General features: G+C 40.0%; 1 protein-coding gene across 1 annotated transcript; it reads left to right on the top strand.

The window, feature by feature from the left end:
* Window positions 1-1,074: 1,074 nt before the first annotated feature.
* On the top strand, window positions 1,075-10,956 carry nuf2 (UF2 component of NDC80 kinetochore complex). The gene is made up of 13 exons (XM_080026477.1): window positions 1,075-1,260; window positions 2,772-2,846; window positions 3,754-3,830; window positions 4,795-4,856; window positions 6,377-6,474; window positions 8,606-8,679; window positions 8,766-8,859; window positions 9,019-9,081; window positions 9,245-9,382; window positions 9,791-9,931; window positions 10,267-10,442; window positions 10,596-10,731; window positions 10,830-10,956. Exons 1-13 carry the CDS (start codon window positions 1,132-1,134, stop codon window positions 10,911-10,913), a joined length of 1,347 nt encoding a protein of 448 aa, XP_079882603.1. The 5' UTR covers window positions 1,075-1,131; the 3' UTR covers window positions 10,914-10,956.
* Window positions 10,957-12,481: the final 1,525 nt, after the last annotated feature.

Consider the following 12,481-nt stretch of genomic DNA (forward strand, 5'->3'; position numbering starts at 1 on the left):
ACCTGCACTTTATATTCAATTCTCACCTTTCACACTGATTTATTTATGACCATTTTAATTTTGATGTACTGTTGCTTCAGTTCTGTTTACAAAGTCCAATATGTTACTATTTTTACAATTGAAAATTCAGTCTTTTATACGTTCTGTGTTATTTATTTGTTTCCAAAGTAAAGGTAATAAAGGTATTTTCTTTGTATACAAAATGTTGTTTATTGTTCTATATTTACAAATCTTCACAGAAGAAGGAATTCTGTTATGACATCTTCAGTTTGAAAAAAGGCTTCACATTTCAAGATGCATCACAAGGGCAGCATCTGTAAGATAGAGACAAAAGGATTTCATAGTTTAGCTTAGCAGAAAAAGTTTTCCTCACATTTGCATTTCTAATTAGAGCTATAATTATGGCAGTTTTTCATTATTACACCCAAAAATATAATTTAGTCCGGGTGTAGCTATATACAAAAAAAACACGATTAAAAAAAGATTATGCTTGCTCGTCAATATCCAGCCTTTGCAGCTCAGTTATGTTATACAGTGGCTTGCAAAAGTATTCATCCCCCTTGAACGTTACATAGAAAATCTGCTTTGTTCCAGGTCACACAAGCCAGGATATTAGGCACTAGAGTGCCGTGGGCATTTTATATAGATGACATTTTAATCATAAAAGTTTATAGGAAACAACATTTCTGGGTTCAATACATGTCCACTAGACGAATGTGACTCGATCTGCTCGTCTTTTATTATTTTAACAATCTTACAACTTCATTTGCGCTATGGACCAACGTTTTTATATAGTTTATATTCCACTATGAGACTAGTTGATCAATAAGAGCAGCGGTATTTTCGGAGCGTCCAAATAGCTGTCCTACCCTAGTCTAGAATATGTTGGCAACTGGAAAAATAGAAACTGGGGATTGTAGCAGTTGAATAATCCCTGGAGGTGGCAGTAGTGCTACACTAAGGATGAAAGCTGCCGTACAAATTCGAAGAAGAAGAAAAAGGACCAATCAGAGGCGGCGACGGAAATCGTTTTTTAGGCGCTAATTTTGTATCGTCGTTGAGATTGATGTGTGGGTGTTGTTCGTGTTGTTGTACTTCTCGTTTTCTTTTGACTGGACCGGACTGGACTCTATGACAATGTCTGAAAACACCTTCCCCGTCTGTAATGTGGACGCCATTGTCAACTTTTACCGAACGGAAGTTCTAACTGGTCCAGAGGCGAAACACTTCACCAAGGGCGACCTGACTCCTGTTTCGAAGGTAACGTCCCATCACTGCCGCTATGTCTGCCCAGGAAATATCAACAGTACTAGGCCACATAATAACAATGAGTTAAAGTACATATTAGACTTGAGTTAGGACTTAAATTCTACAACATCGGTTGTGCCAGAGTCTATTCAAATATGCGACGATTTAACGTTGCTAAGTTTACAGGCTGATCATTAGGGCGTCGCACCTTTTACAGAGGAATATTGTAGTGAATGTTGGGCTGTGATCTATGGCTGTGATCAGAGAGTGAGCCACAGAGTGGCTGCGTTGTTAATTAGACGATTAGGATGATGCGCTGCATCTGAAGGGAGTGGGTTTGGGAAAGTTACAGGGCTTGTGCCCAACTAAGACAAGTTCTAAGCCCCACTCGGCACTCGGGCCTGGGGGGTGGTGCCGTTCGCATGCCGCTAGGCGGTGAAGATATAAATAGAATGGGGAAAGGTTCCAGTATACATAACTTGTCTTTGTTGGACACGAGCCCTGTAACATTCAGTCCGCTCCCCAACAACCTTGACTTCAATCTGTCTGCCTTTGTTCTAACCTCCCTCTTCCCAAACCCACTCCCTTCAGCTGCAGCGCATCTAATGAACAACGCAGCCACTCTGTGGCTCACTCTCCGATCAAAGCCCAGCATTCACTACTATATGTTATACTGGAGTTAAATGCAAAATCCATAACTGCATGGTTTAACTAGGCCTATTTATTTAAAATTAAAGGACCCGTTTCAAACGAGTTAACGCTCAAGCTGTCGAGTGTATCACAACATCCTATCCATAATGTGCATTATTGCTTATATTTAAATACTGTATTCCTACGGTGGCGCTTAGCATTCAGCAAATAAATAAAACATTCTCACCTTATCTATCAATTACGACACTAGGATCTCCTAATTATGAAAAAAAACATCAGTCAGCCAGTCTTACATGAGGAATGATCGCTACAACCAAAGACTCTTCATGTGAGAAAAAAAAATCTATGTTTTTACGATGTTCCAATTTACTCAGCATTGGGGTTTAGATGTAAGGCAGTTGTAAACGTTTGGCTAGCGAGACAAGGATGTGGAGTTAGAGATTTCTGAATGCGTGTGTCAATGGTAACGTGTAAATGGGAACAGGTCCCCCTTGAAAAAGACCCTGCGTTCCTATACCCATACTACTAGATTTAGGATGTCCCTATACATGCAGGTCATTTGTAGTATGCTGAAAATACATAAATGCCCCATTAACTCCGATAGCATTTGAGTATTCGTCTTTATTCTTAACATTTCTCGACATAATGAAATATAACATAATGGTTTCTCTCCTGTGGCCCTAAAGCTCTTCTGTACTTTAGTATGTAGTGTAGTAAAAAGAAAGAGTATGTGATTTGGAATGCAGGGATAGTCTCCGGTCTCAATGGGATTTACCTGTATAAATAAAAGTAAAAAATAATAAGAAGCTATATCTGTGTTCAGATGATGGCAGCAGGTCATTAACGCACGGCACACTTCTTCTCTCCCACAGCCCGAGGCCGTCCAGACGTTGTACATGAGAGTGTTGTATCTGCTGTATCGCTTCAGACCCGAGTGTCACTCCATGGTAAGTGTAGTGGAACTGGGTTTCAGTCACATATTCATAATACACAAGCTGTGTCCCAATCAAGGGGCCGCAGCCTGCGAAGGCTGCATTTGAAGACCGATTCCGTCATACCGGTGCGTCAAGGCTTGTCCCATTTGGAAGGCTCCTTCATATGCGACCGAGAAATGCAGCCTTCGTTTCACGGTTTTGAAGGGTCCAACAGATGTATCCTTCGCGGCCCAACATATCCCAAGATTCATTGCGGTTTTTTCAGAGATGGCATAAAATAAAACAACAAAACGGCAAGGTGTTGCTCCATCTTCTTAACTTTTATCTTCCTTTCTTTTTTTCGTGACTTTTGTTTTGTTTTTCTTGTCCTTCTTTCTTCTTGTACTTATTTTCTTTTTGTCTGGTAGGCAACTTCTTTTTCTTTTTTCCTCCGTTGACAAGGCTGTCTCCGTTGGCAGCAATCAGGGTTGCTAGGCAGCACAGGAGCGGCGAGTCGTCACGCAAACCGGAAATGCTCGTAAACGGAGACCTGCGGAGACCGTCTCATTTAACAACGCTCGTTCGGCCTTCGACACGGCCTTCACGGGCTATGGCCTTCATAGACCGCGTCGACTGCGTCCTTAGAAGGATGTGGCCCCTTAATTGGGACACAGCTACAGTCGCACACCGAGCAGCAGCCGTCTAAATGATTTCCTTTGTGCTTGGTGTCATAGAACTGATACAGTATCTGATGATGATGTCATGTTAAATCTCAACACTTTAGTCTTGTGCGGTTTACCGGCATTGAAAAAGTATTAGAAAAAAGCATGGAAGTTCCTTTTGGTATCATTCAGCATGAAAACTAAACCTTTTGGTATGGTGACACCACTACACCTTGTACTTATTCTCTTTGATAGAAAAGCTTTGTTTTTCCCCACAGGTTCCAACCTTGGAGAACATTCAGAACCCAGAGTTTTATGAGGCGTCAACGGTTAAGCTGAGCGTCTTCTATCTCATGTGAGTTTTCTTCCTCTCTCTCTTCTCAATACAGCACACCGCACACACCCTGTGTTCCAAATCACATACTTTTTCTTTTTACTGCACTACATACTAAAGTACAGAAGAGTTTTAGGGTCACAGGAAGGGGAAAAAAATCAGATAAGGAAGTTTTTTTTAAAATTATTATTATGTCAAGAATAAAGACGAATACTCCAAAATGCTATTGGAGTTAGTGGGGCATTTATGTATTTTCTGCATACTACAATTGACGTGCATGTATTGGGACATCCTAAATCTTTTTCTGGTATACTAAATAGTAGGGAAGTATGTGGATTGAATGGGACAGAATGAAAGATAATTGCATAAAGGTTGTGGATTTAGATATGTGTAAATAAACCAAAGAGACTGTTATATCGAGTTACAATGGGATTTAAAGGGGACATATTATGCTAAATCTTGGTTTTAAAGGTCTACTAGAAAAGGTTTTCATGGTTTATTGTTCAAAAACCCATTAGTTTTCTACCATTGCCCATTTCTTCATCGCGTTTTCCAGCCTTTTCTGCTCTCTATCTCAAAAGGTTGGGCTGTGTTCGGAAAGCCATACTAACGTCCTACTCATACTCATTTTGACTTCAATTTGAGTATGCTTATACTTCAGTGTGAATGTTTCGACGCACCTCGCATACACAATCGATCTTTGAGTGCTAACACACATGGTGTATGGATAACTAATCAGCCAATCACATGGCAGCAACTAAAAGCATTTAGGCATGTAACCTGGACAGGACAACTTGTTGTAGTTCAACGGGTACCCGGTACTAGCAAGGTGTACCTAATAATAAAGTGGCCAGTGAGTGTGTGTATACTTCCATTGCTGTGAGTTGTGAAGCCATTATTGGTTTCCTAAAAACAGAAAGGGCATTTTGGAATACTTTGACATTCTTGTTAACCTAAACTTTTTATTTCCCCCTTTTTTTTTCAGGCGGAAGTTTCTTCCCATGTGCTTGGTGTATGATTTTTCACTGAATGACCTTCTATTTCCAAGTAAGTTATCAGTTCTCCTTAAACGATAAACTGCATGTGGACTACGGGTGTGTGAACGTTTGCAAAGATGACACAAAAGTTACACGACGGAAATGTTTTCGTGTACACAGTTAACCGTGATGTCATTTGTCTGACTCACTCACTCACTCTCTCTCACCCTATATAAGAGGGACATACAGATTCTCCAGACTAGCTTTTATCCTCCCAAATAGTTTGTGTTATTTGTGATGTAAAATAAATGAATGCTTGTTTCCAGAACATATTATTTATATATACTTAATATATATATACTATATACTAACGCTAATATATATATATATTAGTGCTGTCAAACGATTAAAATATTTAATCGCATTAATGTCAGTTAACTCGCGATTAATCGCATTTTCATTTATTCTAGCCTGAATGTCCCTTGATTTTTTTTTCTCATTTTAAAGCTCTTATCACACCCATTCTAATTATGATATTTTAGAAGAAATACACTGAATTACAATGGTGTAATTCAGTGTATTTCTTCTAAAATATCATAATTTGCAATTCAGTGCAAATAACAATATAGACCCCCCCCAAAACAAAAACAAAACCATAAAACAACATAGGGTATATAAAACAAATTAGTATTAAGGCTAAATTAAACTGGTTGTTGTAGGCCTAAATGTTTTGGGAGTCTTTCATCCACGGCTTATTTCAGAGTGTATGGAGTGGACACATTATGCCTGCGTGCAGGTGGTTGCCATGGTGCTGCTGCAGACAAGGCTTCGTAGAGAAAATTAAAGTGAAAATGAATGACTGGCAGCTGCCACCAACATTCATGGAGGTTTTTGGTGTGCGCGCAGGGTTATAAGTAGGACTTTTGCAAATGACAAGCTTTCTTTTCTGTTCTTTTCCACGTAGTCTCAGTCACACACGGAAGACTAGTGAAGGTCGCGCAGCTGGGCTAGGAAGTGCTAGGTTCCAGTTTCTGCTTCAAAATAAAAGTCAGAATTGACTTGACGTTTTGCCGTTTTGCCAGTTCAATGATTTTAATGTGAAATTACGCTGTAGGACATGTTCCGTTTGAATTGACAGTAACTTAAATGCGAGCCATATGTATAGTTTGTGGTGTTTCAGTTGTTCTAACATTACTAGTTGATTCAACAGCATGAGAAAAAACCACAACGTTTGCTAGACCATGACGAGCGTTAATCACGCGATTAAAAAAATTGACGCCGTTAAAATGGGTTTGCGTTAATGCCGTTAATAACGCGTTAAACTGACAGTGTATATATATATGTATATATGTATATATATATATATATATATATATATATATATATATTTATTTATTTTTTTAAATCGATTATTAACTTTTCTGAATCGATTCGGAATCGTTCGAGAGAGAATCGCGATGCATCTGAGAATCGATAATTTTTCCCACCCCTACTGGTTATGATTTACTAACCGGTTACACGTGCACACCCCTAATGTGGACCTCCGAGATGTCAGATAACACTAATGTGGTCTCGTATTTGTTTTCACAGAAAAAACAAGGACGCTGACTATTCTGAGTGCCATCATGAACTTTCTTCATTTCAGGAAGCAGAGGATGGGCCCCATCTTGGAGAAACAGGCTAAACTAGTATGTTCTGGTCCACACAGTCTGCACACATGATCCACTGGAGAAAGTCAGTGGTCACAGAATAGAATGAACACTGTCTAACATCTTCCCTTTCCCTCAATAATGAAGGGACTGAAATAGAGGGCTACTATAAATAATAGATGGCTACTATAATTATTGGAATATTTAAATTATTTATTTACAATTATTATTATAGGGGAGAGTTGGGTGAGATGTACCACTTTTTACTAAAAGTTACTTTAAAGTGAGGCCTTGACAGTAAAGTCTCCAACTCAAATATGTACATATACTGTATTTCATGGTGTTGTGCATCCCCGGCAACAATTACTTTGGATCTGAAATAAACTGTTTAAGAAATATAACTTTCGGAAAAAAAGTTGTCTTGTGCACAACTTGCCCCCGGTGTGGTGTAAGTTGTGCCACAAGAGAGAATACCATGGGGTAAATTGTGCCATTGATATATATCTCATAAACTGTAATGCAAGACAAATCCATTATTAGACAACCACTTATTTAAAGTAAATATTTTACAAAGATTGAAGGACAATTTGCTTAAACAAGGCCTAGCAGATCTAATAGTTTTACCTGCAAAGCTCACAATGACAAAGTCACCGTCATCATCTTTCTGGCCATCTGAACTCTCATCAGTGGTGTCGTTAAGTGGAATAGAGACAATCACTTTCTTTTGGTGACCAGCGTATACAGCCATGCCAGTGGCACAACTCTCAGAAATGTACTTTGCACTAGCTGCTCCGCCCTTGTAGAACCAACTGCCACCTGGCATATGCGATTCCCCCGCCATTTCTGCCTTTTTAAATCGAGGCTCAAAACCCGTACACCCTGGTTTTTCCTCCCCGTTAACTATCTTACCTCTGCACTACTATCTTTGTTTATATGTGGATGTCTGGGCTTCATGTCTTTTATTTTTGTTATTGTTATTTTACCTTCATTTTTTTACCTAATGTTCAGCACTTTGGACGGTGCAAACTGTTAAAAATGTGCTTTTATGAATAGATTTTACTTACTTACTTACAACTCACCCCAGGCCCTCTGTCACAAATCACCCCAACCCAAGAATTTTGGATAATAAGCATGATGCAGCAGTTTAGGGCTGACATTGTGCTAACTATATAGACACAAAGTGTAGCATACTAAAGCACTAAAACATGTGTCAAATGTTTTCAAATGTGTCTATAATTGTTCAGACACAATAATCAAAAAACCTTGATCATGGAAATTTTACTTTTGAAAGGCAAAAAACTGTTTTTTGAACTTAAATGTGCTTATCTTATTCCATGTTTCTCCCTTCTTTACAGGATGAGTCAAATGGATGGCTCTTCTTAACCCATTGATGACTATGGCAATCTAGGATGCATGTCCTTAATGCCTGAGGGTTTTCTGAAAAAATTGTACGAATTGTCAAGTCTACCAAAACCTTAATATCTAAGCCTGTGTAGCACATAGAAACATGAAATAAAATACATTTAAAAGTTAAGGTTCACAGGTTTTATTTAAACATGCTCCCTTAGCGCTTACACACCAACAAATTTTTCTAAAAATCGTCAAAATTAGATGGGGGAGAAAAAAAAGAATAAATAATATAAAATATTTAGTGTGATTTTCGTCAGTAGCCTATAGTGGACCTTGATTCTGCGCACCAAACGCCACTAACTGTTCTGTAATACACTATCGCTGACACAGCCGGATTATTTTTTTTATTATTTTGTTTTATTTTTTATTTTTTATTTTTTTGATTGATGTGATTTTCGGCAAACCACACAACTTTTGGGTGGTCACGTGGTCTTAAAAAATCAACAAAACCCACCTCATGTGTATTTGAACCAATGACAGTGCATTCTATGCTGCGCACGCCATGAAAATTAGATAAAGTAACAATGCTGCACGATGCAGCATCAGGCAGGAGAGGCAATGTGGCATCGCGCAGCAGCCGTCATCAATGGGTTAAATATGTGGTCACATTTCCAATTTATTCTATTGTTTTCTAGAAACAAGGGGTGGCACAACTTCCCCACTGGCACAACTCACCCCACTCTCCCCTATACTGTATATAACCGTGTGTGTGTGTGTGTGTGTGTGTGGACTTTTTAACCGTCTCGCTCTCTTCTGTCAGAGGTCAGACATGGACCGGCTCCAGATTTACACCAAAGCCAATTTAGAAGCGGAGAGGAAGATTGAGATGTTGACGTAAGTCTGGGAATTCATACGTGAATAGGGAAACATTTAGAAGTGGACTAACAGACTAATAATTTGTGTTGATCTTTGTGCTTCAGGACCATTCCACCAGAGCAGCAGGCTGAGGCCGATGAGCTAGCTGCAGTCCTGGCTGAGGTGCAGAGCACCACCGTGCATGAGTACCAGGAAGTGGTAGGTGCTGATACCAGGGTTCCCGTGGATCCTTAAAAAGTCTTAAATTTAACTTGCATTAACCTGTAGGAACCATGGATACATGGTCAGAATGCTAAACGCTGTTAGTTTTGTGTGTGTGTGTTTGCTCTCAAGTGAATGAAATGTCTTTCCTTCCAGAATGCATTACAGGAAAGCATCGTAGAGTGGAAATCCCAAATCGCAGAGAAGACTCAGAAACTGGTAGGTGGCTCAAGGTGTCTGTGAAAACCATGTTCTGTTGTAACCTACAAGTGCTCAAACGCTCCAGGGTTTGAATCAAGCGCACTAAACAAAGCTGGTGTGTGTGAACGCGACCTTAATGGCAGACTGTAAGAGGCTGAAACCCTGGCTTTGTGTCTGTCAGGCCCAGATGAAGGTGGACGTCAGCAGCCTGAGGGAACACATCGGTAAACTCAAGTCTCAGATAGTGGAGTCTCCAGAGGAGCTGAAGAGCCAGATGGAGAAGATGAGGGAGAACGTCAAGACCATCAAGAGCTCCATCGTGAGTAGGGATGAGGACAGGGGAGGGGGGGAGGGGGGGGGGGGCTGGTGTGTTGAAATGAAAGTGATCAGTTAATGTTTTGCCGAACAGCAAGACTCGATCCCCAGCGTGGCCCGTTGATGCTGCTGTTGTGGTTGTTGATGACGATGTGGTTGACTGCACACTGTCCTTTAAATGCTGCTTTCATTGATGATGATGCTGCACATAGCACTTGATGCCTTTGCACTTTATTTTTAAGCACTTTATGACTCCCCAGGTTTGTGTACATACTGTTGTGTTTTGTGTCCATTGTCTTGTACTGTCGTGTGTTTTTAGCCACCACCTCCTTCACTCTGAACTAATCTGCCCTCTTTGGACATTAATAAAAAACCTTGAACCTTGAGTGTTTTGAGACTTGAATGATTTCAGGAAGAGACAGACGAGCGTGTGGTGGAGCTGAACAACATGAAGCAGAGTGAGACTCACACGGAGGCTGAGCTCCAGCAGATGTTCAGCCTGCTGCAGGACCTGGAGAGCAGCATGAACAACTCCTGGCTCAAACAGGAGCAGGTAGGGACAGCTCACCAACACCACCATCTGCCCTATCATTGACATATCCCACAGAGAGGAGGAGGCTATTTGTAGAAGCACTATTGTCTTGTCAAAGTATTCTCATCTGCATCCAGCAGTAGTCTCAACTGTTACGGCCCAATGACATTCATAGTCAGAATGTAACATACGTGTGAACAGTTTGATTTTTAAACCATTTATCTACATAATAAGCATCTTACTATTTTTATTAAAATGTCAAATATGGACTGAAAGGCGACTGAGAAGTATGGAATTTGGAAATCAAAATTGAGTAGGAACCCTGATTTTCAGTTTGTGTGTGTGTGTGTGTTTAGCACCAGGAGCTGATGACTCAGTATGAGAAGAAGCAGAAGGAGCTGAAGAACCTGTGTGTGGAGGAGGGCCAGCTGAAGCGAGCACTGGGCATGAAGCTGGACAAAGAGTCCAAACAGAACATCCGCCGGCAGAAGAAGAGAGAGATGAAGGAGCAGCACGTTCAAGACGTCTATGGGTATTTATACACACACACACACACACACACACACACACACACACACACACTCAGACATATTTAGGATTCTTGAATATCATTTTTACAATATAATAAATTGACATTTTAAACGTTTGAAATCAGAAAGAAATGGAACTAAAAAGGTTTTTCTAGGCAGTGTAACCAAATACAACACAAGCGAGAGGAAATGGCAAAGAGAATCCAAGAGATCTCTGGGGAGAGGCAGCAGCTGAAGGCCAAGACCCAGAGCCTGAGAGACACCTGCAGCCAGGAGACAGAGAAGGCTCAGGTATAGGACCAGCTCCTCGCCCAACTCTCTCTTCTGCTGTTTTCCCATCATGTGTTGTTAGATTGAGACTAATGTCTTCTGACCTGCCCATGTCCCAGGCTATGTACGACAACCTGGTGGCCGCCATGGACGACCTGCACCGGAGGATTGAGAAGCAAACCGAAGCCCTGACCCAGGAATAGTACATGCATTATATAGCAAATGTTGTTTTTTACTTATGAATATACAATAAATAAAGTCTTAATGAATCCATGTGGTGGAAAGTTATTTTCTAAGGGTTTTCTTAACCATACCTTTTTATGCCAATTTTCGGCTTCCTAAAGTACTGTTTCATGGTAGAGGGGATACAGTATGTGCCAAATTGTTAAACTTTTCAGAAAAGCATGAAACTTGGTACACTTATACAGTTTGGGGCCCTGAGCAGTTTCAGATATTTAGACATTGCAAAATCGAATCATGGTTGCCGTCGCGACCATTTTACTTTCCGCCATAGCCTAATTATGCATTTTTCATCATAACTCCTGAACCAAACATAATAACACATAACTAGTGATGTCTACCCCTATGTTTTCATGGTCAGGGATTACTATGATGCCACATACAACATAAGAAACAGTGAAGGTCCGTAGGTAAGGGTGAATCCAATGTTTTTTCTGAAAATTAAAGCCCAATATCTGAAAACCTTGCTGTGACTTTATAATTTGGGCCTCTGTTGCATAAACGTGTAGCATTTTATGAGTTTTAACTTTGTTCTCTAATGAAGACGTAGGCTTAAATGTTTGCAGCCAGAGCAGTACTAATGCAATGTGAAGGGGCTACATCAATGCATACCATGAGTATGCATTACCCTCTGACCCCCTCTGGGGGTGTGGTAAGAGAGGGGAGATGAGAAAAGACAAATTTCAATGTAGCCTTGTGTAATTGACTAATAAAAAAAGGGAATGGCTAGTGCCATTCCCTTTCATATGCCAAATAGACGAGATGTAGAATCACAGCCTGAAATGGCATGGAGAAAGAGGAGATTGTCCCACACCTTGGGACCAAGTAACTCCTTTGTCTACTTTATGCACCATATCCGTCTTGTTTTTGTTGCTTTCTTTGGTTCTTGTGCCATAAACAGTTTGTGTGCATTCAGATCAGCATGATGCAACAAGAGTACTAACAAGTCTGTGTCATCACCTACTGAGACTGTGTCTTTTGTTCTGGCAGAGGTAATGGCAATTTGGACAATGAGCACATCTGCATCGTGCTTTGCATGGTTTGTGATATACCATTTTTATCTTACAAGTTTCTTTGAAAATTAATTTGAATATGCAAATGAGCTATACACTAATACGATATAAACAAACCTAAACCTGAATGTTTACGAAAGTAAAAGTAAGGTTTTGTCTTTCTTACGAGAATACATAAATGTTTTGCTATTATTAGGCAACTATTAGTGTGCAGAATTATTCTGCAACTAAATAAAAAAACTAACATTTTCCCATCTCACTTGTTTATTTTCATCTGTTAAAGTAAGAATAATAAAACAACTCAAAATTTACAAATAAAAATTTCCGACATGTCAACAAAAAAAAAATCAGTGACCAATATAGCCACCCTTCTTTTCAATAACTGTCACAAGCCTTCCATTCATGGAGTCTGTCAGTTTCTTGATCTGTTGACAATCAACTTTTTGTGCAGCAGCAACCACAGCCTCCCAGACACTGTTCCGAGAGGTGTACTGATTTCCTTCACTGTAAATATCCCG

Source organism: Ammodytes marinus (assembly GCF_949987685.1).
Source record: "Ammodytes marinus genome assembly, chromosome: 4".
NCBI classification, from domain to species: domain Eukaryota; kingdom Metazoa; phylum Chordata; class Actinopteri; order Uranoscopiformes; family Ammodytidae; genus Ammodytes; species Ammodytes marinus.

Coding starts and splice junctions, on each gene's coding strand:
- nuf2 (XM_080026477.1), top strand. CDS start 1,132: ATGACAATGTCTGAAAACACCTTCCCCGTCTGTAATGTGGACGCCATT. Junction 9,383..9,790: donor AGACCATCAAGAGCTCCATC/GTGAGTAGGGAT, acceptor GAATGATTTCAG/GAAGAGACAGACGAGCGTGT. Junction 10,732..10,829: donor AGGAGACAGAGAAGGCTCAG/GTATAGGACCAG, acceptor CCCATGTCCCAG/GCTATGTACGACAACCTGGT.